This window comes from Lutra lutra, chromosome 17, assembly GCF_902655055.1.
Source record: "Lutra lutra chromosome 17, mLutLut1.2, whole genome shotgun sequence".
Lineage (NCBI taxonomy): Eukaryota > Metazoa > Chordata > Mammalia > Carnivora > Mustelidae > Lutra > Lutra lutra.
This window is the reverse complement of record NC_062294.1, coordinates 45631027-45657895: the sequence shown is the minus strand read 5'-3', so window position 1 is coordinate 45657895 and position 26869 is coordinate 45631027. Positions and strand designations below refer to the sequence as shown.

At 53.0% G+C, this 26869-nt stretch overlaps 2 protein-coding genes across 5 annotated transcripts; both read right to left on the bottom strand.

The window, feature by feature from the left end:
• Positions 1-656: 656 nt before the first annotated feature.
• On the bottom strand, positions 657-25751 carry CATSPERG (cation channel sperm associated auxiliary subunit gamma). 3 transcript variants are annotated; one of them, XM_047711631.1, is made up of 29 exons: positions 25693-25751; positions 23996-24279; positions 23855-23908; positions 19785-19929; positions 19330-19456; positions 19076-19148; positions 18038-18193; positions 14639-14810; positions 13371-13508; positions 12315-12374; positions 11999-12118; positions 11393-11443; positions 11157-11286; positions 10331-10442; positions 9221-9379; positions 9022-9134; positions 7970-8183; positions 7577-7639; positions 7281-7479; positions 7017-7138; positions 6811-6891; positions 6663-6719; positions 3554-3710; positions 3300-3363; positions 3083-3178; positions 2719-2808; positions 1592-1684; positions 1402-1501; positions 657-1317 (listed from the first exon to the last, which is right to left on the bottom strand). In XM_047711631.1, exons 2-29 carry the CDS (start codon positions 24248-24250, stop codon positions 1048-1050), a joined length of 3471 nt encoding a protein of 1156 aa, XP_047567587.1. In that variant the 5' UTR covers positions 24251-24279; positions 25693-25751; the 3' UTR covers positions 657-1047. The 3 variants fall into 3 exon arrangements, with proteins under 3 accessions (XP_047567587.1, XP_047567586.1, XP_047567588.1); XM_047711630.1 differs by lacking the exon at positions 25693-25751 and adding an exon at positions 25451-25605; XM_047711632.1 differs by lacking the exons at positions 19330-19456; positions 19785-19929; positions 25693-25751 and having other exon boundaries at positions 658-1317; positions 23996-24078.
• Positions 24249-25458, bottom strand: LOC125089428 (serine/arginine-rich splicing factor 4-like). Of its 2 annotated transcripts, none has more exons than XM_047711633.1 (2): positions 24476-25458; positions 24249-24442 (listed from the first exon to the last, which is right to left on the bottom strand). In XM_047711633.1, exons 1-2 carry the CDS (start codon positions 25420-25422, stop codon positions 24292-24294), a joined length of 1098 nt encoding a protein of 365 aa, XP_047567589.1. In that variant the 5' UTR covers positions 25423-25458; the 3' UTR covers positions 24249-24291. The 2 variants fall into 2 exon arrangements, with proteins under 2 accessions (XP_047567589.1, XP_047567590.1); XM_047711634.1 differs by having other exon boundaries at positions 24249-24439; positions 24503-25458.
• Positions 25752-26869: the final 1118 nt, after the last annotated feature.

The window sequence follows — 26869 nt, the reverse complement described above, 5'->3', positions numbered from 1 at the left end:
TCTGTCCCCAAAACCTTCTTCTCCCTGGTGTTCATCTCAAGGACAACCGCTTCATCCCTCAGTCTGCATGGCAGAGCCGTGGACCTTTTTGTTGGGGCAGGGTTTGTTTTTTGTTTTTGCCTTTCAGTCTCTTCCCTTCTTGACAGCACATTTTCCTTACGAGAACTGTCCTTCCTCACACATAATCAAGAGATTAGGGTAGGACTGTCCTCAGCTCCAGGGGTGGGCTCAATTGGCTTTAACTTCCAGCAGGGTGAGTAGTAAAATGGTGAGCTCAGGACCCATCCCCATCCAATCAGAGTGACTGATAGGACTTTCTTGGGAATGTTGGACTCCAGCCCCTTCTTTCTCTGGACAATAATATATGTGGACCTCAGACTGTAAAGAGGGCTGGCCTGAGATTAGAGACTACACTAAGAGGAGGGAAGGTCAGGAAAAGCTACAGGGAAATGGAGCAGAACCCTACAGACATTGACGACTTCTGGATCAAACTATACCTGAAGCCTATATTAAAGCCCATAAATTACCATTTCTATGTAGGCCATTTAAGCGAAATTTTTGCTACTTGCAACTAAAACAAAAATCCTAACCTCTCCAGAGTCCCTTCCTTAAGCTAGACACTAGATAGGTATTGAAATTCAAAATATTTAATGATTGGTACTAAACCTGGGCACCGAACAATCAGAATGTACTGTAGGCCACAGCGATGGGTCTGGGTCATGGAAGACTTTGCTGGACTGTGGGGAGGTTGGGGGCAGCCCAGGGAGGGGTGGGGTTGGCAGGCACACAGAGAAGATGCTATTTACCAGATGGCACAGAAGGATTTTGATTTTAATGACCTATAGGGCTGTGTGGTACAAACTAACTGAACATGAGCCCTTACAAGGGCCCACAGCTGGTTCTGATATGAGGATTTAGGTCTGAAGGAGAAGTGAAAATCGAAGCAAAACAAAACCAAAAAAGCCTGGGATGGGTGATAATTGGATTTCCAATATGGTCCCGGAAGTGAGGGGAGCACACAGGTTGGGGTTGAGGCAGGCAAGGGGCTCAGGTAATAGACTGCTTCTCCGAGGGTTCCTCAGGGACCTCCTGGTTCCCCTCCACCACTTTGGAGCTGACGCTGGAGCTGGCCCTGGATTTGGTCCCAGATGTCCCGCTGAAGATTCTAGAAGAGGACTTGTAGGTGTAGTAGGACTCTGACGTGATGATGTTGTTGATCTTCCAGCGGAGGATGTTGCAGGCCTTCACCATTGGGGTCAGCAGGAGGCAAAAGATGATGTAGAGGGTCACCAGGCCGATAAACACAATGAATGACACCTGCAGACACCACATGACAGACATGGGGTGGGGGCAGCCCGAGCCCCATTCTCCTAACAGCGCAGCTCCCAGGCAGCCACTCACCATGAGGATAAAGAGGGCCCGCTTGGCACTGAGTGGGAGGCCATGGATATGCAACAGGAAGATGAGCTGGTGGTCACAGTATGTGCTCTTGTCCACACCTCTTGAAGGGAGGGATGGGGTTCAGCATTGGGGGAGGGGTTGGGCACCCATAGGAAGCCCCAACTCTACCTTGGCCACATGCCTGGCTCACCTGTTGCTCACCAACACCTTAAAGAAGAACTCGGGGGCGAAGATGCTGTGGGGAATGGTGTCATGGCAGGGGGAGTTCTCCAGACACAGCCACCTGGGGACCCAAGTTCAGGCAACGTGCTACAGATCCTGCCTAGCACGTGCCAACCTCTGATCCCTCCTTCCAGCCCACCAACTCTAGGTGAGCACCAACGAGATGTAATCTTACCCCTTCCCCTGATTCCCTCGTTCATTCATTCATCTAGTAAGGCTGACTCCATGTCTACCATGTGACAGGCTGTTCACTCATTCAGTGATGTTAAGACGGCCTTAACATCGCCATCTGTCAATTCCTCCATTACAGTGCAATCCTCTAGATTACAGAGTGTGTATCTATCATGTCCCAACTCTTCATTTATTCCTTGCTGCCTTCATTCCTTCATCCCACAAATATACCTTGAGTACCTGCTAGGTACAAAGTCATATCTCCATTTGTTTATGCTTTCCTTTATTCATTTATTCAGTAAGTTAGGTTGACTACTGACTTGGTGCAAGTTGGTTGCTCCATTCATTCATTCACTTCCTTCATTTGCTCATGGTATCATTTTCTTACTTTCACTGAATCAAAAACAGTTATCGAGCCTCTGTATATTAATTTGTTCCTCCATTGTTTTATTCATTCATCATGACCTCCATTCAAATGTCAATAAATGCCTACCATGAATGAATGAATTCCTTCATTGTCTCATTCAACAAATACTATGTTTAGTCTATCAGGACCTGGACCTATAAGGGAAATAGACCCCACAAGAGAGAGGGACAGCCCAGAGGGGCAGGTTGGGATGGGGGAGGTACAAGCAGAGAGGTGAGGGTTAGAAGGGGCAAAGCACAGGAGGACATGGGAACCAATGTCCCATTTAGAATGGCAGAAAATTCTCCCTGGATGAAGGGACATCTGAACTAAGGCCTGAAGAAAGAGGAAGTGGGACCAGCCCTGCAGACAAAGAGTCACCCCATTTGAAGGACACGAAGGCAGTCAGTCTGGCTTGAAAATCAAGAGGTCTCCCAGAGATAGAAGGGACAACAGCCCAGACAGACCATGTGGACAGGTGGGGGATAAAGGGACCAGCCATCAGGCCATGCACTCACTCGATGCCCAAGCTCTGGTGGGTCATGATGTTGAAGGCCAAGTCCTTCGTGGTCGTTGTGTTCTTGGTGGTCCAGATGAGGCTGTTAGTTCTGTACAGGACCATGTAACCTCAGTGGGGTGCGGGACAGGGGCAGGGTGGGGGGTCCCACTGCTGCAGGTGTAGAGAGAGGCCAGCCGTATGAGCAGAGGAGGGAAGGGGCAGGGGGAGACTTAGGAGGGCGGGGCAAGCATTTTTGCCCTCCTAGGAGCCTTGAGATGCCAGGTGAGTGGTGCCTGCAGCCAGGGTGAGGTCTGTGGCTGGGAAGCAAGAGAAGCCTTGCGAGGAAAGAGGGCAGACTGTGGGCGGGGTCCCACAAACATTACTTGTCCAAGGGGCTGTTGAAGCGGTAAATCTCCTCCTCGCTGTATTCAATGACAGTGTCCATCGTGGGCCCACCGCCTACCACCTTGAACACGTAGCTGCCAAGTGCAGAGGTGCACGTGGACTGGCTTCAGAGTCCAGAGTCCAGCATCACCTCTACCACCCACTCCCATCCCCACCCCCAACTCCCATCAGTCCCTGGCTTGGCCACGTCTTTACCTGCCCTGAAAACTGCCGGACTCTCCTGTCACCAAGTCTTGGATCAAGAAGAAAGGGTAGAAGGCTGTGGGGTTGGAGGGAGGCCAGGAGGAGAATAAGCTTGGCCCCAGAAGGGCCAAGGATGGAGGATGGAGAGGAGAGGAAGGAGAGATGAGAAGACCAAGGGGGAGGAGCAGAGGGTCAGTGAGGAAGTGAGTGGGCAGTGGTGGGGACAGAGGACCGCGAACGAATGGGGCAAGGGGCTGGACACGCACTATCACGGAAGAGGAAGCAGGGCATCTCGGGGTCAACGTGCACGCAGTCAAAGTAGTGTTTGTTCTGCAGGCGGTTGTACTCCACCGTGTAGGTGATGTCGAAAGCCAGGCGCTTGCCTGGGGGACAGCCAATGAGCAATGGAATCATCAAGTTGCCCTAAGTGGGAGGAGAAAAGCCTTGCACTGGGGGGCGGGGCGGGGGCAGACATGCCTCCTCCCACACACCCCGCCACTTCCGGCCAGACTCACCCGACCACCTGCTGTATAATTATTGGCATTAAAACAATACTCTAAAACTGCAAAGCATTTATGTCGTTCTTACTGTGTGCAAGGCACTGGGTGATGTTCTAAGTGCTTCAAACTCAAATTTAACCCTCAAAAAAAACGAAAAAACAAAAAACAAGCCTTGTATGGTAGAGACTATTCACATCTCCATGCCAGATGGCAAGAGTAAAGCACAGGGAGGTCAAGCCATCTGTTAATTATCTATTTTTTAAAGATTTTATTTATTTATTTGACAGAGATCACAAATGGGCAGAGAGGCAGGCAGAGAGAAAGGGGGGGAAGCAGACTCCCAGGGGAGCAGAGCCAGATGCGGGGCTCCATCCCAGGAACCTGGAATTATGACCTGAGCCAAAGGCAGAGGCTTTAACCCACTGAGCCACCCAGGTGCCCGCCTCATCTGTTAATTATCTAAAGCCACACCTGAAGTGGATAGAGCTGGAATTGGAGCTGAGAGTTTGGCTCCAGCTGCCTCCGGGAAAAGACACATCACTAACACCTACTGTTATCGGACTGCACAGGGCTCAGGTTGGGCCTGAATTCTCAAATAATAGATCAGGGAGGAGCCTGGGTTATAGAAGGAAAAGTGAAGCTGGAATGGGGGTCAGAGGTTAGGGAATTCCCATGACACGGTCTTCAAAATGAACAGCCTCTTGCCCACTTCAGGGGTAGGGTCCAAAGTTTTCATTTGTCAAAGGGACACGGACATCCAGAGACTGTGGGACGGCCCCAGCGGTGAATGGGGACAGGGGTTGGTGGCCATAGATTAAGCACTCCCTGTGCTAGGCCTGGGCCCAAGATTTTACACCTGTCAGCCGCTCACTCACTGGGAGGTCCAAAGGGCATCTCAGATTGGTTCATGGCACCCTCATCCCTCCACGTCCAGGCTAAAAGCCTCATCCTAGAAACCTCTCTCTCTCTCTCACACCCACAGCCACATCTTGACATCCTGTTGTCTCTAGACTTCAAAACAGAGCCATTCTCTCCCTAACCTCCTCAAATTTTTTGTGCTCCCCCACCCCACCCCTTGTCTTGCCCAACCTTGTCCTCCCTGGTCTCCCTGTTCCTGCCCTTCCCCCCAGTCTGTCCCCTGCATCCAGCCTGGGAAAGCCTGAGTCCCTCCTCAGCTCCTGGGGCAGCGTGGCCCACTAGGCTTCATGTGATCTGCCCCCTTACTTCATCTCATCTCTCTCCACTTTCCTCTGGGCGTGTGCATGTGGGCGCACACACACACAGACACACACGGTGACAAGTTTCCCTTCCATTCCCATTCCCCGAATGTCCTGCCTCTCCTCCGTCTCAGGGCAGCAATCTACCATAAGGACTTTCTTACTTATTTTCCCAGTTTCTTCATGCAAATGAAATCCAACATGAATATATGTTCTCAGTCTCCTTCCTGCTAATGTTTTATACATACTTTTTTAAAAAGATTTTATTTATTTGAGAGAGAGATCACAAGTAGGCAGAGAGGCTGGCAGAGAGAGAGGGGAGGAAACAGGCTCCCTGCGGAACAGAGAGCCCAATGCGGGGCTCGATCCCAGGACCCTGGGACCATGACTTGAACTGAAGGCAGAGGCTTTAACCCACTGAGCCACCCAGGCGCCCCTATACATACTCTTCTGTACCCAGTTTTCTTCCCTTTAGGATAAAATATGCTTTGGTGGTGTCTGAGCAGTGCAGTCAGTTAAGCACCTGACTCTCAGTTTCAGCTCAGGTCTCATCTCGGGGACATGGGATTAAGTCCTGCATCAGGCTCCACGCTCAGTGTGGAGTCTGCTTGAGTTTCTCTCTCTGCCCCCCTGCCGCCTATTCATGCGCTCGCTTGCTCTCTCTCTTAAATAAATAAATCTTAAAAACAAAATAAAATACACTTTGGAGACTATTCCACATCTGTATGTGGAGATCTTTTTTCCCCTTTTTTACAACTGCAGTCTTCCGTTGCATGGATGGACCGAAATGTGTTTAACCACTCCCTTATTACCCATATTGAGGTTGTTCCCAACCTTTTGCTGTAACAGGGTGTTGCAGATTAGACTATTTGGGTCAAAAATAAGGATATTAACTTTGACCTTCTGGGGCTATCATAAAGAGGAAAATACTGCCTATCACCAAGGCCAGCAGGAAATACTTATTGGATGCTGAGTCAGACACTCCTTCCTGCTCTCCTCCTCCCCACAAGGCTTTGGGGGCTATTACAACCCCCCCCTTTTTTTTTCTTTTACTGTCCTGGGTCATACCAAGCCAGGAGGAAGGACAGCAGGGTCTGTCTGCAAATGAGTAGCCAAGGAAGGGGGTGAGAACAAGGCACCTCGGTCAGGTCCCTCCTTTACTACTTATTAGCTCCTTGGGTTACTCTGAGCAGATGTCTGCACCTCTCTGAGTTTCAGTGTCTTCCTCTGTGCAAAAGGGGTATTACATGGGTAAGCAAGCAAAGAACAAAGGACCCACTGGAGTGAACAAAGCACGTGTGAGGGCAAATGAAGAGCAACATGTGAAAGAAGGGCCCAGCTGGCCCACGTGACTTCCTTTGGGCCGGCTGGGAACAAAAAGGCCTGTGTCGCAGAGGCTTTACTCCCATGCAGAAAAATATTAGAAGGAACATACAAGCCTGAGTGCAATGTATGCAACCACAAAGGCAGCCCTTTCTGCAAACATGAATGGATGAAAGGAGTGAGTGGGTGGATCGGTGGGTGAATGAGCGAAAAGGAATTAGGAAGGCACTAGTGAGATTTCCAGGGGGAGCACTTAGAACCAGCTCCGATGAGACTCAACCCAATCCCCTCCTTCCCCTACCTCCCACTACTCCCGATACCCCGAGGTCCAATACTTGCATGTGGAGTCCCCGATGTGTGTTCTGGAAGCAGTGCCCAACCGCGCCCACCACCTGTGGGTCGAAGCAGGTGATGGTGGTGGGCCCCGTGGGTTCAGTCTTTCCCCTCCTCCTGCGTCCCCTCCCCTCCAGGCTTGGACGGAACCTTGACCAACACGGAGGTCTTCATGAGGTGATGTCCACTAAGGCCCTGATCAAAGCAAGACCTTTTATCATGGAGCGTAACCTGGGGTTGGAGGCAGAAATGAAGGCGTCAACAGACCTGCCTGAGGACCCCTGGGACAGTTCGAACGGTGCCCAGCCCCGGGAGCTCCGCCTCCACCTCGACACCCCCTCTCCGCTTTATCTCACCCAGAAAAGCACCGAGTTGCGATTAATGAGGACCTTCTGGTTTACCACCACCTCGATGCAGTCTGCATCGGCCAGCACCACGCCCAGATCCACTTTGCTGCGCAGCTCTAAGGTGGTGAGCACTACAAGCACAGGGAGGGGTTAGGGCCGCGCGCCCGGGACGCTGCCCCGCCCCCAGACCCCGCCCCCTGGCGTCGCAGACAATTCCCAGGCCGCAGCCCCCCGCCCAGCCCCGGGGACTCAGCTCCAGCGTCGCCCACAGACCGCGCTCGGGCTGGAACTCTAACGAGTGTCCGCGGACGGTCACGAAGATGGAGAAGCCGTAGCTGGTGCCCTTGTCCAGGTAGATGCTCTCGGGCAGCTCGTGCTCGGCCTTGAGGTCGTAGATCTTCTCATAGCTGGCCATGTCAATGTACACGTTACTCGCGCTCTGCAAGTTGCTAGCCAGATAGAAGTAGTAATCCTGGCGGATGGGATGCGGGGCAGTCAGAGCCGAAGCGGGGACCGGGAGGGGTGTCCTGACGCTGCCGCTCCCCCGACCCCCACCTCTCTCCACGCACCTGGTCCACTTTCTTGTTCTTCCACCAGCGCCAGGTGGAGTCGTGCACCGGGTCCGCGTAAGGCTGTGGGGATTGCCGGCACCATGAGCTGGGGGCTGGGGTGGGGGAGTTGTGGGAGGGGGTGCGGAGGCGGCCCCAGGCAGGTGGCGTGCCCAGCCCCTAACCCAAAGCTACCAGACCCTGGCCCGTCCCCGAGCCCTGCTTCCAGCTCAACAGCCACCCTCCCAAAGCCATCTCTCCAAACGTCCGCTCCCCCGGCCCCCTCTTTAGCTTCACACTCTCCCAGGCGGCTCCGCTCAGTTTCACCCTCTACGGGGGGTCTCGAGGTACTTGGGCCTTGCTTTCTAGGCCTCCTCAGTCCCAGATCAGACCCGGCCCCCGCCAAGCGCCCACCTTGTGGTACTTGGAGTGCAGAAAAAGCAGGTAGTAGACGAGGCCCTGGTAGACGGCGAGCGAGTTCTGGTCGTGGAAGCCCGAGGGCTCCAGCACGCGGGGCGGGTGTGCCCGGTAGCGCTCCTGGCGAGTGTAGATCTGCGGGTCGGGCAGGTCGCGCAAGCGCATCACGGTGAAGGGGCAGAAGTTGGTGAAGGACAGCATCAGGTGGTTCCTGGGCGGGCGAAGTTGGGAGGGGGGTGGACACGGAGGCTGACTCTTCCGCGCCTGGCGCACCACGGACCTACCCCCACCCGCCAGGTCTTCCTCCCACCTCTGCGCTGCTGACTCTCCAAATCTAGTGCAGCCCTGACCTTCCTCCTCAGCCTCAGCCCCTGGTGCCCCTGGACAATTTCTCCTGAACGTCCCTGGGTCCCTCAGACCGGAGTTCTGGACCTCATCCTAGACACCCACCCCCCAAACCAACTTCTTACGCCTTCTCCCACCTCCCCTTTCTCCCTGCTCCCTCTCCCAGCTGCCCCCCAACCCCAGGCGCTTCCGCAGGTGACCAGAAGGATCATTATTGAACGCAGTAACATCTGGCCATGGAACCCCTTCTCTTAGTCCCTTCGTGGCTCCCCAACACCCTCAGGATGAAGTCCAAGTTCCTCCCTACCATCACCAGGCTCCCCTTGTCCACCCTGCCTCCAGCGCGGCACTCTGTCTGCGCTGTACCTTTCTTTCAGTCTTGAACACCCAATCTCCTTTCCTTCTCAAGGCCTTTGCACATGTGGCTCCCCCTGGCCAGAACCGTTCATCTTTTCACCTGGCTAATCCCTCCTCCCCCTTCAGCCCACAGAGGCTCCTGCACCTCTTCCTCTTTGAAGCTCTTCCTGATTGCACCCACCTTCCCGTCTCCATCTGGCCCCTCCTCTGAGCTTTTAGGGGCCCTAAGCTGCCCCACCACAGTCCTGAGGTTGTCCTTGGGGATGACTCGCTCTCCCTCCAAGAACAGGTGGTTCATGTGGGCAGCACCTAGGCCCCCTGACTACCACTGTGGCCCGGGATCTCACCCCCGTCGCTCCAAGAGGTAGTGACTGCCCGGCTGCTGGTACATCAGGAGCTGCTCCACAGGCACAAGCCTCTTGACAAGCCGGCCCTGCCCACCATTCATGAGATACACCAGCTGCGGAGGGGCGGGGGCAGGCCCCGGTAAGCTGCGCTCAGGCAGCCTCCCTGTGACCCTCCCAACCCTACCCCCGCCACAGGCACCTGGTACAGTTGGTGGTCTTCGTAGAAGAGGGTGACCATGGTCTCAATGCGGGTGTAGAAAGAGGACTGTTGCATCACCTGTAGGCTGACATGCACCTCCCAGGCTTTGGATGGGAATAGCCTGTACATCCGGTAGCTGCCCTCCAGGAGGTACCAGATCTGGGGGTTTGACAGCCGGATGTGTGTGTGTGTGTGCGCACATGCGCCACGGGGACCTCTGACCCACCTCTCCCTTTACCCAGTGTGATGGCCCCATTCCTTGAGGGTGAGGCTGGAGAGCTCACTCCCAACCAGTGCCAGGTGAGCTCACACACCTTCTCTCTATGACGCCATCTCTCCTCCCCAGAGCCCGACCACCTCTGCTTCCAGCCCCAGCTCGCCACCATAAATGTTTTGTGTGTTCCAGTCAGCTTGAGTGGTTATTACATGAAACTAAAGCATCCCTAATAGGTACACCCCTCCACGGTTCCCAGGGGCGAGCCCTGTCTTCTTCTCACTCTGCACTCTCCGGAGTTCTCACCCTCCCCTTGGCCTCAGTTTCCCGTCTCTGCACTGATGCCCACCCCACCACACATTTGACTCTAGACTTTAGCCCCTTCTGAGGCTCAGCCTGGAGGATTTCTCGAAACCCCTCCTCCATGTGGCCTCCTCTATGAAGCCCTCCCTGATGCCACACTTATATACACACACACACACTGAACTAGAAATTCAGCAGCACCCCATTTCTGAAGTTCCCTAGGTACTGTCTTTCTCCCTGCAGCCCCAGCTACTCTGAACTGTTGTAGGACTGGTACCCTGTGAGGACAAGGTCCAGGGCTGACTCAGTCACCACTGTACCCCCAGCGATGGGTCAAGTATACAGTAAGTGCTCAGTGTTATGAAGTGAACCACGTGCTCTGGAAATCAGGTCATGACTGAGTCTTTCACTCTGGTGAAAGACAAGGGGGGGAAATGACTTTCTCTTTGAGTTGCAGGGTTCTCAGCTATAAATGGAGCTTCCGCTGCCCTTCTCTGGGATCCCTGAGGGTGTTTCCTTCTCTGAACCCCTTTACCCTGACAGGGGAAGAAGGGGAGACCCCTGGGGTTTGGGGAGAGGAGCAGGCAGCCCACCTCCTCCGTCTCTGTGACAATAGCTGTTTCTCCATGGAACGAGTTGACCAGGTACTTAATGGACTGATCCTTGGGGAAATCCGCAAGGTAGATGAAGTTTTCATTGTTGTAGCTGCAAGGGCAGAGATGGGAGCGAGGGACACCCAGGCAAGGTTCCTGCAGGGTATCTGCTTCCCCCAGCTCTGGGCCTAACAGGACCCAAGACCCATTTACTCAGCTCTCTGCTAGCCTGGTAAAAACATACCAGGAAGCCTGGGTGACCTGTCACCTCCAGACAGGAGCATGTGGCCAACGCAGCACTTTGCCAACAGTCCACGAAGCAGTCCCAGGGGCCCCTAAGTTCATGAGGGGTGCAGAGTGTCCTGACCTCTCCTCCGACAATGCCCTTTGCATAGGTTGGATCCTTACACTGGGTTTCATTTAAGAAAGGCCTCCCAGAGACTCTTGGGGGCTCAGTCATTAAGCATCTGCCTTCAGCTTGGGTCATGATCCCAGGGTCCTGGGATGGAGCCCCGCACCGGGATCCCTGCTCAGTGGGAAGCCTGCTTCTCCCTCTCCCACTCCCCCTGCTTGTGTTCCTTCTCTCGCTGTGTCTCTGTCAAATAAATAAATACCTTTAAAAAAAAAAAATCACTTAAAAAAAAAAGTTCTCCCAGAGCTTTAAAATCTCAGCTTCCCCATCCTACCCCTGATCACCGTGGCCTGTGTTTTCTCATCACAATTCTCATAACTTCTGGAAATGTGCAAGCTCTGCAAATCTGATGACTTCAGAAAGGGTCCCCACCCTGATGGGCCCAGGAGAGGTAGCATAGGCCCCGTGCCATACCTCTGTAGGAGGAAGTTGCCCCAGATGAACAGCAGGTTGTTATACGGGTTGTAGAACATGCCCTTGGGTACCATCGTGAAGTTGGTGTAAGACTCTGTTCCTAGGATCATCAGAAACTCCAGGCCTCGAGCTGGCCAGGACAGGGGCAGAGTGGACACAGCAGTGAGGGAATGGTCCTCTGGGCCCCTCCTGGCCCTCATCCACCTCTGAGGCCCCCCTCTGCCTTCTCTTCCTACCATCAGGGATGAATTCCGGGATGGTGTAGAGGATCACCAGGTTATCACTGACTATAGCCGGAGAGAACACAGTAAAATCTTCTGAGGCTCTGAGCTTTCAAAATCTGAAACTGGGCAAGTCACCACCTTCCCAAGCCCTCCAAAAAAATTTTCCCTCCAGTGGCTTCTCATTTGGGCCTGTTGGCCCTTAGGGTTTCTTTATGTGAATATGTTAGGGCACAAGACTTGCCTCCTCTGACTTCTTGGCTGGAGAGTACAGTCCACAGCCTATACAACTGTACAAGGCAGCCCTATTCTCTTCAGGTAAAATAAAATACAATACAATATCCTTATTGTGAGCTACAAGGCCCTTCCAGATTTGGCTTCTGCTCACCTCTCCCATCTCCCTCCTTCCCCATTCCCCCTCTGTTCCAGGCATATTTTTTCTTCTGTTTCTCCACCCCACCAAGCCCATTCTCCACCACTACCTCTTACCCAGGAGTGATGTGAACAATATTTCCCTCCCCCTGTCTGCTTAGTACAGATCCCACCAGACAGGCACAAAGTTCATAATCTAGGCTCCTGCCCCTTCCCACTCAGCGCCCCCCCCCCCAGCATCCCAATTACCCAAGTCATAGCTGACCACCTGGAAATAACTTCTGGTGGTGGGGTCTTGGATCTCCACCAGCATCAGGAGAATGTAGTCACCAGCAATGAATACGGCCCAGGTTATGGAGCAGTTGAAAACTGGACAGGAAGGGTGAGGTCCAGAGCAGCCCTGGATCCACCCCTCTCCAGGGTCTCTTGTAACTGTCACACCTATCCCTGTGACTCTCCATGCCTCCCAAGACACCACTGTTCCTTCCCATGACCACTCCCAACTTTCCCTGCTCTCCCAAGCTCTTGATCCCGCCCGCCAAAGACCCCTCCGGGAGCTAGGTACCTTGTATCCCTTCGCACACAGACCGATGCTTGGGCAGCACCTGGAAGGACACGTGGCCATCTGCGGAGCACAGCAGGTCCACGCTCAGGCCCTTCCCAGTCCATCTGGCATCCCACCAAGCCAGGTCTCCAATCAACCAGGTGTGGTGCCCATGCCTCCTGCCCCCTGAGTCATGGGACTTCAGGGGGCGAGTCTCACCCCCAACCTGATAGTCACTCACACCTGGCCTACCATCGTGGGTCCTTCTCTGGTCATAGTAATTGGCTTAGATCTGGGCACTGACCCAGAATGGGCCCATCAGAGTGTACCCTGGGTTCATGCTAGAGCTAATGGGAGAGGCTGCTTTCATCTTTTTGGGGTGACTTGAACTGGTGGGAGATGTGAGCCCCCCAACTTCCTGGACCATCTTCAACACCCAGAGGAGTATCTACCTGCAAATGAAGCCAAACCTCAGGGTTCATAATAAACCTTTTTAGAGCATCCACTGTGTCCCTAGCACTGTCCTAAGACCTTTACCTAGCCCAACTTACTTAATCTTTATATCAAGCCAAAGAGTCAGCTACTAGTTTATCATTAACCCCATTTTGCAAATGAGGAAAATGAGACCAAAAAGAGAGGTTAAGTCACCTGTCCAAAGCCACAGGTAACCTGGATTGGGTGTGTTCAAGCAATCTCTCTCTCTACTATAATCACTATACTACACTACCTTGCCAAGAGATAGACAGAGTCCTAATGATATACCCTGTGGGCCCCTGGATCCAGCCATGCCTGAAGTGGGACTCCAGTCTTCTCATTTATCAAATCCACAAATATGCCTAAATGACTTTTTGAATTAGGCTTCTTCCCTTTGAAACCAAGCATATCATGAAAGATATACAACACACTGGAGCCCTACTTCTATAAAATGCATAAACCCGTCCCCACTCACAGGAACAACCTCCAGCCTGGGGCCCCTCCTGAAGGCACCTGGTGAGGCATGAGGGCCAGCAGTTGGAATTCTCAGAGGCACACGGGTATGGAGGGGTCTCTTGGACTGCCAGAGGCCCCCGTCCTTACCTGTGATGGTCCCAAAGTGAACATAGCCTTCCCGCTTGCCAGAGGTGAGGGCCATGACGTACTCTGAGCCATTGCTATGGAAATGCACTGGGCACAGGCTCTTGATGCACTCGTTGGCCAGGACACGAACCCAGCTCCCTGTGGGGGCCAGCATAGAACCTCAGACCTGGGTCTATAGACCTGGGACCTGACCCCCATCCACATTTCCATGGCCTTGATGGCTATTCAGTGTGGGGTCTGAGGGGCCCCCTGGCATAGGGCCCAGCTGCCTTTGGGAAAATCTCCCTTGCTCCTACTCTGTCCGTGAGCTACAGATTGGGCTAACCCCACCTTGTATTCCCCTGGCCAGAGCAGCGGGTTCAACTAGGCATGTGACCAAGCTGGACCAATCTGAGACAGTCCCAAGCTTACACCTGCTAACAAAGAGATGCTTTTCCCTGGGCCTCTGAGAGGATAAAAGCCCAGAGGGACCTGTCTAAGCTCCAGTGAGCCCCACTGGATCCAATTGTACCTGAAACCGAATGCTCCTAGGTTTTTCATCTATCTAAGCCCATAAACACCCTTTCTTTGATTTATGTCCATTTTTAGTTGGTTCCTCCTACTGGCAAATGTCCTAAGTAAGAAAGGGACAAAAACAAAGCTGTTGGGAATAAGCCCTAATGAAATGTAGGTTATAATACAAGTTTCTGGGACCCTATAAAATGATAGCTCTCGTTTATATAGTGGAAGGGGTGGGAAGCCAAGGACCAGGAGGATCTGGGTAACATTTAAAAGATAAGCTTGAATCAAAATTTTCTTTTTCCTCCGAGATCAGTCTCCTTCGTGGCTTTTCGTCTCCAACTGCTCACCCCACTTTCTCTCTGCCTTTCTCTCTGACTCTCCATGCCTCTGTCCCACCTTCCAAATTTCTCCTTTGCTATGCATGTCTTCCCCTGTCTTTCTGATACTGTGTGAGTGTGTGTGTGTGTATGTGTGTGTGTGCATGCACACATGCCTTTCTGTCTGTCTCTCTCTCTGTGCTCCCTCCATTCCCTCTCACACCTTCCTCTCCCGTCTGCTGATTCATAGGTCCAGAGGCAAGCCTTCCCCCCACATACAGAGGGTAGGGGAAGGCCATGCAGGGTAGGTAGTGATGATCAAGGACCTTGGAAAGTCCCTCCAACACCCCCCTCCCCACCCATGGAAAAGCTAGTGGGTGGGTTCACTGGGGTGCCCTCCCTGGGCTCCTCCAGGCAGGACCCCTTCCCCGAGATGCCAGGGCCCCTCACCACTGCCGTGGTTGCTTTCATGGAGGGTAAGGTAGGTGCCTGTAAAATAGTAGACCAGCTGGTTCTGCCGGATGAAGAGAGTGCTTTCGGTGGCAATGGCGTCATAGATGGTAGCCGTAAAAATGGCCTGAGGGCAGTAGAAGGAGCCTACCCAGCAACTGTCAATGTTCAACTGCAGGGGAGCAGAGTCAGTGAGGTGCGGCTTCACCTTAGCTTCAGCCCCCACATCCAGCCTAGCAGGGAGGCACCTGCTCAGGATGGACACAGGCACCCCCAGGGCACCCTCCCCGTGCACCATGAAGTAGGACCTTGTGGCCACACTTCCCCAGCATGGGCCCGGGATGCAGGTGACCCAAGCCAGAGGCAACTGGGACTAGGCGTGCTCCCTTGAGTTTGGCAGTGTGTAACATACTCAACGGTGCATAGCAATCTCAGTTCCCCCAGACCACAGTCAGATCCCAAAGGTCTCATGCTTGGCCCAGCCACCCTATATTACCTGGGACACAACTGGCTGTCAGGCTGCCACTATCTGAACCCACGGGCCAATCGCTAACACAGGCGATGTCACAGACTAACCGCGGGAAAGCACCATCAAGGGAGGACTCTTGAATAAAAGAATCTAGATGGAAGCAATCTTCTAGAGCTCAGTATCAGTTTATAGGCAATAACTCTATGGGGTGTTATCCCCGGAACTGTGTCCCCCACCCCAATTCATATGTTGAATCCCTAACCCTGCCACTAAGGAGATAATTAAGGTCCACTGAGGTCATAAAGAGGGGCCCTGATCCCATGGGACTGGAGTCCTTATGAGAGGAGAAAGAGACCCCAGCGATCTCCCTCTCCCTGCTGGTGAGCACACGGTGAGAAGGTGCTTGCAAGGCTGAGGAGAGGCTCCCCATGAACCGACCCTCCTGACACCTTGATCTTGGACTTGTCCAGAACTGTGAGACTATACATTTTTGTTTCAGACACACAGTCTGTGGTATTTGGTTACAGCAGCCCGAGCTGACTACCACGTAGGGTCCGAGGAACAAGTTAAGTGGTTCCATGAAGAAGCAACCGGCTCAGCTCTATAGGACAAAAGGCCTGGTTTCTCCACGTGCCTGAGAAAAGGCGGTAGATGAGGCAAAGGACGTGGCACAGGGGGGCAGACTTACAGGTGAGAAGAGTATGAAGAGACTTAACCAAATGCAATGTGTCGATCTTGATTCAAACCAACTTTAAAAGACATTTTTCAGAAGACGCACAGTGGCTCACAGACCCATGAACAGAGGCTCCAAATCACTCTTCATCAGGAAAATGCAAATCAAAACCACAAGGAGATACCACCTCACACCCGTCAGAATCCTAATGTCAGCAACACAGGAACCAACAAGTGTTGGGGAGGATGTGGAGGAAAAAGAACCCTCTGGGGCACCTGGCTGGCTCAGTCAGTAGAGCATGCAACTCTTGACCTCGGGGTTGTGAGCTCGAGCCCCATGTTGGGTGTAGAGATTACTTAAAAATTAAAAAAATTAAAAAAATTAAAAGGAACCCTTGTGCACTCGTGGTGGGAATACACACTGGTGCAGTGGAAAAACAGTATGTGGAAACAGTTTGTGGAAAACAGTATGGAAGTTCCTCCAAAAATTAAAAGTAGAGGGGCGCCTGGGTGGCTCAGTGGGTTCATTAAGCCTCTGCCTTCGGCTCAGGTCATGATCTCAGGGTCCTGGAATCGAGCCCCGCATTGGGCTCCCTGCTCAGCAGGAAGCCTGTTCCCCCGGCAACCCCCACCTGTCTCTCTGCCTACTTGTGATCTCTGTCAAATAAATAAATAAAATCTTTATTAAAAAAATTAGGGGTGCCTGGGTGGCTCAGTGGGTTAAGCCTCTGCCTTCGTCTGAGGTCATGGTCTCAGGGTCCTGGGATCAAGCCCTGCATCAGGATCTCTGCTCAGCAGGGAGCCTGCTTCCCTTCCTCTCTCTCTGCCTGCCTCTCTGCCTACTGGTGATCTCTGCCTGTCAAATATAAAATACATTTTAAAAATACATAAAAAATTAAAAGTAGAATTACCATATGATCCAGTCATTTCACTACCCGGTATTTCCCCAAAGAATATGAAAACACTAATTTGAAAAGATATACGCACCCCTACGTTTACTGTAGCATTGTTCACAATAGCCAAGATATGGAAGCAACCCAAGTATCCATCGATGAATGGATAAGGAAGATGTGGTTTACACACACAATGGAATTTTACTGAGCCACAAAAAATGAGATCTTGGCATTTGCAACAACATGGATGGACCTAGAGGGTGTTATGCTAATGAAATAAGTTAGAAAAAGACAAATACCATATGATTTCACTTATATGTGGAATCTAAAACAAAACAAAACAAACAAAAAAAGTGAATAAACAAACGAACAAACAAAAAGCAGAATCGGACTCATAAATACAGAGAATGAACGGATGGTTGCCAGAGGCGAGGGGTTGGAGGACGGGCAAAATGGGCGAAGGGGAGTGGGAGATCCAGGCTTCCAGTTAGGGAATGAATGAGCCGAGGGAATGAAAGGTACGGCTCAGGGAACACAGCCCGTGATACGGCAACAGCGTCGTATGGGGCAGACGGGAGCCTTGTGGTGAGCTCAGCACAACATACAAGCTTGCTGAGTCACCATATTGTGCCTCTGATACCAATGTCACATCGTGGTCAACTACATTCCAACAAAAAATTTTCTTTTAATTTTTTACAAATTTTATAAGATTTCATTTATGTCTTTGAAAGAGAGGAAGAGAGATAACAAGCAGGGAAGAGGGCGAAGCAGGCTCCCCGCCGAGCAAGGAGCAGGATGCGGGGCTCGATCCCAGGATCCTGGGATCATGACTGGAGCCGAAGGCAGAGGCTTAATGACTGAGCTACCCAGGTGCTCCCCCACACAAAAAATTTAAGACATTTTTAGATAATTGGGGAAAACTGACACTGGCCATGTTAGATGATATGAATGGGTTCTATCTAATTTTGCTGGGTATCACGATGGCCTTGTGGTGGTGTTTTCGTAAAGTGCTCATTCTATGCCTGACTGATGTTAACTTATACCCACCTCACGAGGATTCTATGAGGTGAATATAAAGATTATTTGTATTTTCCTGATGGGACAGATGGGGACTCTGAGGCCTGGGTAGGAGAAATGACTTGGTCCAGGGTCACAGGGCCAGGTGGTGGCTGAACCCGGATCTGAAGCCACGGCGTCTGGCTTGCGGTGTTACGTCTTCCCGTTCCCTCTATCTGCCTCTCGTGGGAGCTGCTATGTCTTTAGAGAGTCTTTCCACAGAGCCAGGTACCGCCTTATTTTAGAGGCTGAGGCACAGCCCCCTCCAGGAAGCCCTGGGTCGCCCACTGCCGGCTGCGCCCCACTCACCTCCACAAGAAAGGAGTCCTTGAAGCTGGTGTCAGTCAGCAGGACGGACTTCTCTTCAGGGATGCCCCCCAGGATGAGCACCGGTGCCTGGTCCACAGTGTACCACAGGGGCCTCGACGGGACGTTCATGAAGTACCGGGGTATGAGATCGAAGATCTGGCGGTGGGGGCAAGTGGGGATGGAGGGGGTGCTGCTCAACACTCCCCTTCCCTCCCATGGCACCATCTCATTCGGGGTAAAAAACCAAAGTCCTCACCTGACCCACGAGGCCACATTTGATTTGTCCCTGTCACCTCTCTGACCCCACCCACCGTCGCTCTCCTCCTGGCTCACCCTTGCCCAGCCACGGGGACCTCCTCCCTGCTTCCCAGACTCACTGAGCACCCTCTCACCTCTGAGGCTTTGCCCTGGCTGTTCCCTGTGTATGAAATGCTCTTCCCTAGTATCCACATGCTTCCCTCCTCTCCTCCTCCCAGACTTTACTCAAACGTCCACCTTCTCATTATGCCTTTCCTGACCACCCCATTAACTGTGCAATCCTTTCCTGCACAGACCCAACCCCCTTCACCCTGGAATCTCTCCAGAGCACTTACCCTCCTTCACCTACTCTGGAATTTACTTGATTTCATGTTTATTGTGCGGTGTCTGTCTCTGCCACTAGCATATTGGCTCTGTGTCTGTGGGCTCCCTGGCGTGTTCCCATGGTGCCACACTGTGTGCTCGGTTAAGTGCCTGCTGAATGCACAGTGCACAGGCATACTTTGTGTAAGTGCTGAGAAACTGGGGGCAAATGGCTCCGCCCCTTAGGGGCCTCTGTTTTCTCCTCCTGAAAATGGGTTTGTGAGAGCGCCTTCCCACATAGGGTCACTGTGAAGACGGAACGTGGCTGCACACCTAGTACAGCGCTTACCCTGGGGCCTGGCGCAAAAGGTAATGGGGGATGGGGTCTGCCGCTTGTCTGGGAAGTAACTGGGGCCCCAGCCCCCTGGTTTTTACCCACATTTTCTACCATGTTTCTCTGCTGTCTGGGCCCCTCACCTCATTTCCCACAGTGAAGTGGAGGGTGTTGTCCTGCTGTGTCTGCAGGAAGCCGTTGATGTTCACCTGAAACCTGGCAGCAGGTGCGGACAAGCAGAGCGAGGGTTCGGGTTTCCGCGGCTCCTGCCATAGCTCCCAATCACCTCCCCACCCCAGTCCCTCCTTTTGCTCTCATCCTGGCTTCTTGGGGGATCTGGAGATTAGGAAGTCCCTCCCAGAGTCTGCCCCCCTGCCCCGGACTTGGGAAAAGGCACCTTTTCATGGGAATGAAGGGCCCCAGGCCGTTGCTGCTGACATCCACGCGCATGAGCACGCTGCCGTTCTTGATGGGCATGGGCGTGTACCAGCTCATGACACACACCTGCTCTGCGGTGCACTGCTCTGCGGGGGGGCAGTGGACGCTGAGGCTACTGAGGCCCCCCCGAGGACGCCTCTAGGCCACAGGCCACGGGGATCTCCCTGCACCTCCCCGTACCTCCTCCCTCTAGGACCCCTCTCTAGGCCATGGACCCTGCTGAGGTCTCCCTGTAGCCCCTTCCAGGTCATAGGCCCCACTGCCCCCACCCAAACTCCCACAACCCCACCAGGCCACGGGCTCCTCTGAGGATGTCAGCCTCCCCCTCTAGGTCATGGACCCCACGGAGGCCCCCAGCAAGCTCCCCACACCCTGGCCAGGCTGTGGTCCCTCCAGGTGGCCCCCCAGGCCCACCTTCGCTGCGGAAGGGGGCTGCCTCCATCTGGATCTGCAGGTGTTCTATCTTCCAGTGATGGAAATTGACTGGGGACTGGAAGGTCACCAGCACCACGGGCTTCAGCCCCGTCAGGTGGCCCTTGCGGACCTGGGCCTCGGAGGACTGAAGGCAAGATGGCCCCACAGGTGTTTACTTAAGAGAGGCTCTGGGTACCCCTGCCTTGAGCCCATCTTTGCAGCCTATCTTCTCAGACTAGGTGAGAGAACATGGTCTAGGCTTGGGGCTGGGGTGGGGACAGGCCAGGCGAGGAGACAGGCAGAAGGGCTAGGGGCTGTGAAGTGAGTCCCAGGAGGGGGTAAGGCCAGAGCCACTGTCTTCAGACAGAATTTGGACAGAGGGAATGCACAGGGAATGGCAGCTAAGGGAAAAGCAAACATGGGCAGGTAGGAATGAACCTGGCACCTAGAGCTGCTGGTAGCCTGTTCCTCACTTCTGGGTCCCCAGTCCCACTCTTGAAGCTTCTACCCTCCCTGCAGAAATCTGACTGTCCGCCAACCCCACCCCGTCAGAGGATAGCCAGGTTTTGGAGCCGGAGCCTGTGGGTGACGGTGGGATAGGACAATTACACAGAAAGCAACAGGGAAGGAGTGAGAAGAGATAGCCAGGGACAGCCTCCCAGAAATTCCAGGGTCCTGGCTGGTCGGGGGAGAAAGGAAGGCCGGGCTTACAGTGGAGGAGGAGGGAAGGAGAAGGGTGTGCCAGGTGTATGGAACAGCATAAGCAAAGTCTTAGAGGCATCTTCACGAGAAGGCTGTATTCAAGCAGCCTTCTTGGGTGGGGAATAAGCTGTGGGACCAGGGAGAGAGATTTAATGGGTTCAACAGCAGGGCCTGGGTGACTCAGTCAGTTGAGCCTCTGCCTTCAGCTCAGGTCATGATCCTGAGGTCAGGGTCCTGCTACAGAGCTCCACATCAGGCTCCCTGCTCAGCGGGGAGTCTCCCTCTCTCCACCTTTGACTCGTGTGTGTGTGTGTGTGTGTGTGTGTGTGCGCGCGCGCGCACGTGTACACGCGTGTCTCAAATAAAATCTTTTTAAAAAATAATGGGTCCAACCACCTTTGCACAGGCTTTCATCAGCTCAGCCAACTGCACCTGTCCCAGCCTTACTTCTGGATCTTTCTCTTTCTTTCTTTCTTTCTTTTTTTTTTTTTTTAAGTAGGCTCCATGCCCAGCATGGAGCCCAACATGGGGCTTGAATTCAAAACCCTGAGATCAAGTCCTGAGCTGAGACCAAGAGTCAGATGCTTAACCGACAGAGCCACCCAGGCGCCCCTTGGGTTTTTCAACCACAAGGCAGCAGGGCCTCTCCCACTGGAGCAACAGTGGCCCCGGTCCTGTCCACTCTCAACTCCTGCCTAGAGCACCGGCCAGCCTCCTCACTGTCTCCCTGTCCCCACCCTGCCCCCACACCCTGCCCCCGCCCAGCAGGAGGAAGCTCGGGAACACCTGAGTCAGATTAGGCATGCCTTTGCTCAGAACCTCCTCGTGCCTCCATCTCACTCAGAACAGGGACCGTGTCCTCACTCTGCCTGGGGTCACCTCCCTGCCCTGTCCCCTCCCACTGTGCCTTCCCTCAGGGCTCCTCGGACACAGCACCCCCGGTCCTACCTCAGCACCATCGTGCTCCTCGTGCTAGCCTCTCCCCTGGCCTGGGGTGTTTCCTCCCAGTCTCCTTCATTGTCCCTTTTCATCACTCAGGTCTCTGCTCAAGCCTCTTCAGAGACCTTCCCCAACCATCCCATAACACCTTCTTTTCTAACATATCACATTTTATTTTCTTCTTTGCACTGATTACTCTTCAGAAATTACTTTATGTGTTTACTTGCTGATTGCATCCCTGATGGCCTGAATCCATAAGAAAAACCTAGCCATGCTGTTAATTATTATATCACCCACGTTGTGTTAAAAAAAAAAAAAAAAAGGATCTGACTCATTATAGGTGTTGAATGGCCAGATAAAGGTTTTATTATCACACTTTTACGGATAAGAAGAGAAGGTTCATGGGGTAAAAGTCTCTGCCTGGGGTCACACTCTATAAACTTCTTGCTACCATTCACTGAGCTCTTTCTATGACCAGACACTGTGCTAAGTGCTTCGAACATACTTAATCATTTTGGGAAGTGGGTATGATTACTATTGAATCCTTGTTAAGGATGAGAAAACTTTGATAGAGAAGCCTTAAGAAATTTCCCAGAGAGCACACAGTTACTATGTAGCATAGCTGGGATTTGAACCCAGGCAGCTTAGCTTCAGAGCCTGAAGTATCAACTATCATGCCAACTTCCTCCAAGTAAATGTCGGTCAATGGCAGATTCAAACCCAGGTTGGCTGCCTCCAGATCTTCAGTTCTAGACCACAACACTCTACTGTCCTCCAAAAGCTCACCTAAGCCAAAACAATCTTAGAAAAGAACAACAAAGTTGGAGAACTCAAACTTCCTGATTGGAAAACTTACTGCAAACCCATAGGAATCAAGATTATGTGATACTGTCATATAGGCAGACATATAGAGCAATGGAAGACAATTATACCCAGAGGGGCACCTGGGTGGCCCAGTGGGTTAAGCCTCTACCTTCAGCTCAGGTCATGATCCCAGCGTCCTGGGATCAATCCCCACATCAGGCTCTCTGCTCAGCAGGGAGCCTGCTTTCCCCTCTCTCTCTCTCTGCCTGCCTCTCTGCCTACTTGTGATTTCTGTCTGTCAAATAAATAAATAAATAAAATCTTTAAAAAAAGAACCCACAGAATGTGACAAAATATTTACAAATCATCCATCTGCTATAAGGAAAGCTTAACAGGGCAACAATAAAGAGACAACCCAATTTGGCAAAGGAGTTGAGTAGATATCTCTCCAAAGAAGATAGATAAGTTACTTGTGAGCACATGGTCAGCATCAGGAGTCATGAGGGAAATGTAACTCAAAACCACAATGAGATAGATACCACCTCGCACCCACATCTTTCAGCCATCATCAGGAGATGAACAATCGGTGAAGATACAGAGAAAGGGGTCCCTCCCTCAGACATGGCTGATGGGCATGGGAAATGGTGCAGCTGCTCTGGAGAGCAATCAGGCAGTTCCTCAGAAGTGCGACAGAGTTAATGTTAGACCCAGCAATTCCATTTGTAGGCATTTCCCTAAGAGAACTGAAAACACGTGTCCACAGAAAAACCTGTACGCACATTTGTAACAACATTGTTCATAATAGCCAACAAAGTGGAAATGACCCAAATGTCCATCAATTGGTGCATGGCTAAACAAAATGTAGCACATCCTTACAATTAAATATTAATCAGCCAGTAAAAGGGAAACACTGATACACGCTACGGCATAGGCGAGCCTTGAAAATGTGCCAAGCGAAAGAAAGCAGACACAAAAGGCTGCCTATTGGACAACGAACTCCATTTATAATGAAATGTCCGGAATAAATAAATTCATAGGAACAGAAAGTAGATCAGTGGTCTCCAGAGGCTGAAGGATGGGGGTACTGGGTTTCTTTTGAGGGTAATGAATGTGGTGATTAGTGGTAATGAGTGCACAACTTTGTTAATATACTAAAAAGTATCAAACTGTATACTTTAAATGGTGAATTTTATGATATGTGAGTTACATCTCAATCTTTTAAAAAGATCTATCTATTTATTTTAGAGAGAAAAGAGAGTGAGACAGAGGCGGGAGAGGGGAGGGATAGAGGGAGAGGGAGGAAGAGCCCCAAGCCGACTCCGCCCTGAGAGTGGAGCAGAGGTGGGACTCACGTTCCAATGCAAAACCAAGAGTCTGATGATCAACCCACTGCACCACCCAGGCACCCCATCTCAATTTTTAATGGCAAAAAAAAAAAAAAAAAAAAGAAAGAAAGAAAGAAAAAAGCTTGCTTGAGCACCTACTATGTGACTGGTGAGATACTGGGAATCTTCTTGTATCCTTAGGGTCCCCAAGATCTGGTGGTGTCACCGCTATTAAAATGTGAGCGACTGGGGAAACTGAGGGCCACACAGAATGAGCTCACTCCTGCTGCACTCACTCACCTCTCCATTGCAGGAGTAGTTGATCTTTAGGTAGTATGGGAAGCTCAGGTATTTCTGCAAGAAAAGGTTGGGCAAATGTCCAGAGCCCAGTGGGGTGCAGATCTATGAGCTCTCCCGTTCACCTGACCCCGGTCCCCTCACCTCTCCCTGGTCGGTGGGTGCATCCACCAGCGGGCTGAACACACTGTCCAGTGTCGCCACGGGCTGTTGATGGAAGAAACGGTCGCTCATGCCATTCTTGCCTACCGTCTCGAACTTGTTCAGGACAACCTGCCAGGTGCACTCCTGGATATCCTGGAACGCCCACAGCCTCCACGATGCCAATAGTACCGCCAGTAGTGCCCACAGCGCCCGCAGAATTCGGAGTCTCGGCCACGCAGGGCCAACAGGGTACATCGCGGGGCAGCGTGCAACGTGACTCGAACCTGGAGAGGGGGTCAACACCTGCCAGCCAGACTGCGCCCGGGAGCCACCTTCAGATAGCCTACCAAGTTTCGGCGCGTCGCCCAACCCCTGCTCCTGGCCCCACCTCTACTCAGACTTCTGGCTCCACCTTTGCTCTTGCTCTTGCCCTTGCTCTTGCTCCTGGCCCCGCCCCTGCACTTGCTGGCTCTGCCCCCGCTCTTGCTCCTGGCCCCGCCCCTGCACTTGCTCCTGGCCCCGCCCCCGCTCTTGCTTCTGGCCCCCGCCCTGCTCTTGCTCCTGGTTCCGCTTCTGCTCCAGATTTCGCCCTTGACCCAGACGCTGCACCTGCTCCTATTCTGAATCCCGCCTCTAGTTTTACTCCAGGTCCCTCCTCTACTGTTGCTCCTGGACACGCCCCTGCTCCTAGTTTCGCCCCGCCTCCTCGCCTCACACCTTAACCTGGCCCCATACTTGGTCTTTGCTCCGCCTCTGCTCTGCATCCCGCCCCTACTCTTCACCGGGTCTCCGATTCTGTTTCTGGCTTTGACTGTGCCCCACCTATTTCCCCCAGGCCTGCTATTCTCTCTGGTCGTGCACTGGCACTTGCACGTGCACCTGGCTCCGCCCCCACTTCTTGTCCCGTCCCCCCACTTCTCTTCGCATCTCCCCTTTCTCCTGGCCCGGGCCCTGCCCTGGTACCGGGTCCTGTATCTAACCTCCCCCTTCTCGGGTTCCGGAGCCCAGACTTTCTCCACGCCCCGCCCCTTTCCCTGTCTCCGCCCCTGTTTCTCGCCCGGAGCAAGCTCCTCGGTCGGCTTCCCTTCCTTGCCCCGCCCCCGTTCCGGGCTTGGTCCTTGTTCTTCGACCCGCCCCTTGTCCATCCGCCTATTCCCCGGGTCTTTGGAGAGCTGTTCTTCTCGAGCCTGCCCCTCACCTCGCCCCCTCGTGGAACCACGCCCATTCTCCTTAGATAACCTCACTTTGCCTCGGGATCTCTCCTCGCCACTGGCTTTCCCCTCGCCCCGCGCCTTCTCCTCGCCCTGCACCTTTTTCTCGTTCCACGCGGGCGCTATCTTGTCGGTCAGCGCCTTCTCGATCCTCACCTTTCCCCCGGACCGCGACACCTTTTGGCCCCACTCTCCCCTTTCACGACCCTTTTCCATACCCCGGACCCCTACCGGCTCCACGTACAGCCTCCTGTAGCCCCGCCCCTACTCATCTCCTCGCTTCTTCTCTTAGCCTCTCCCTGCGCGTGGCCCCGCTCTTTCTCCGCCCCTCCCCTCCTTTGCTCGGTCCTTCCCCACCCCTCCCCTTCTCTTGCCTCTCCCTTCTCGCCTCCCCCTCCTCCCTCCCCTTCTCTCCGCCCCCCGCCCCCCGCATCCCTCCCTGGGGTGGACCCAGGCACCTCCCTCTTCTCCCCCGCCCCGCGGTACCAGTCACTTAGTTGAAACCGGTCAACCGTCGCGGCCCGCCCCTCCTGCCCGGTTTCAAAATGGCCGCCCAAACTTCCGCAACCGATTTCCGCCTTTGCCGGGACCTGCCCGCCTCGTGCGCCTGTCTCCACGGTAACGCGCTTCCCAAGCAGCGCTAGTGACTTAGCAGCGCCTGTAACTTGGCAGCGCGGCGAAAGCGACATCAACACCCTGGCGCCACGGGCCTGGAGGGCTAAGGGCGCCGGGGATGAGAGTTTGTGATGGGAAGGCCTTCAAGGAGTTTCTACCGATTGTTCTGGCAGCCCTCACTCGTCCTCTGACCCCCATCAAGCTTTTAATTAATTAAAGATTTATTTGAGAGAGAGGGTGTGCGAGCAGGAGCAGGGGGAGCAGTAGAGGCGGAGGGAGAAGCAGGCCCTCAGTTGAGCAGGAAGCCCGATGCGGGTCTCGATCCTAAGACCCAGGGACCATGACCTGAGCCGGAGGCAGTTGCTTAACCGACTGAGCCACGCAGGCATCCCCCCATCAGGCTTTTATATTAAAAAAAAAAAAAAAAAAAAAAAAAAAATCTTAAAAGTGGGGCACTTGGGTGGCTCAGTGGGTTATAACGCGTCTGCCTTTGGCTCAAGTCATGATCTCAGGGTTCTCGGATCAAGCCCCACGTTCTGCTCCCTGCTCAGCCGGAAGTCTGCCTTTCCCTCTCCCTCTGACCCTCCCCCCTGCTCATGCTCTTGAGCTCTCACTCAACTGAATAAAAAAAAAAATCTTTTTAAAAAGTTGTATATAGGGCGCCTGGGTGGCTCAGTGGGTTAAGCCGCTGCCTTCGGCTCAGGTCATGATCTCAGGGTCCTGGGATCGAGTCCCGCGTCGGGCTCTCTGCTCAGCAGGGAGCCTGCTTCCCTTCCTCTCTCTCTGCCTGCCTCTCTGTCTACTTGTGATCTCTCTCTCTCTGTCAAATAAATAAAATCTTTAAAAAAAAAAAGTTGTATATAGGGGCACCTGGGTGACTCAGTGGGTTAAAGCCTCTGCCTTGGGCTCAGGTCGTGATCCCAGGATCCTGGGATGGAGCCCCGCATAGGGCTCTCTGCTCAGCAGGGAGCCTGCTTCCTCCTCTCTCTCTGCCTGCCTCTCTGCCTACTTGTGATCTCTGTCTGTCAAATAAATAAATAAAATCTTA

Bases quoted from the DNA above. Each gene is read 5' to 3' on its own strand.
- LOC125089428 (XM_047711633.1), bottom strand. From the start codon at position 25,422: ATGGAAAAGGGTCGTGAAAGGGGAGAGTGGGGCCAAAAGGTGTCGCGG. The intron at 24,443-24,475 runs CGGGGGCAGAGC...CAGGGGCGGGGC, and splicing joins GGCGGGGCCAGGAGCAAGAG to CAGGAGCAAGAGCAAGGGCA.
- CATSPERG (XM_047711630.1), bottom strand. From the start codon at position 25,478: ATGAGTAGGGGCGGGGCTACAGGAGGCT. The intron at 19,930-23,854 runs GTGAGTGAGTGC...TCTTGCCTTCAG, and splicing joins ACTACTCCTGCAATGGAGAG to TCCTCCGAGGCCCAGGTCCG. The intron at 14,811-18,037 runs GTGAGTGGGGCG...GCTCCCCTGCAG, and splicing joins AGGACTCCTTTCTTGTGGAG to TTGAACATTGACAGTTGCTG.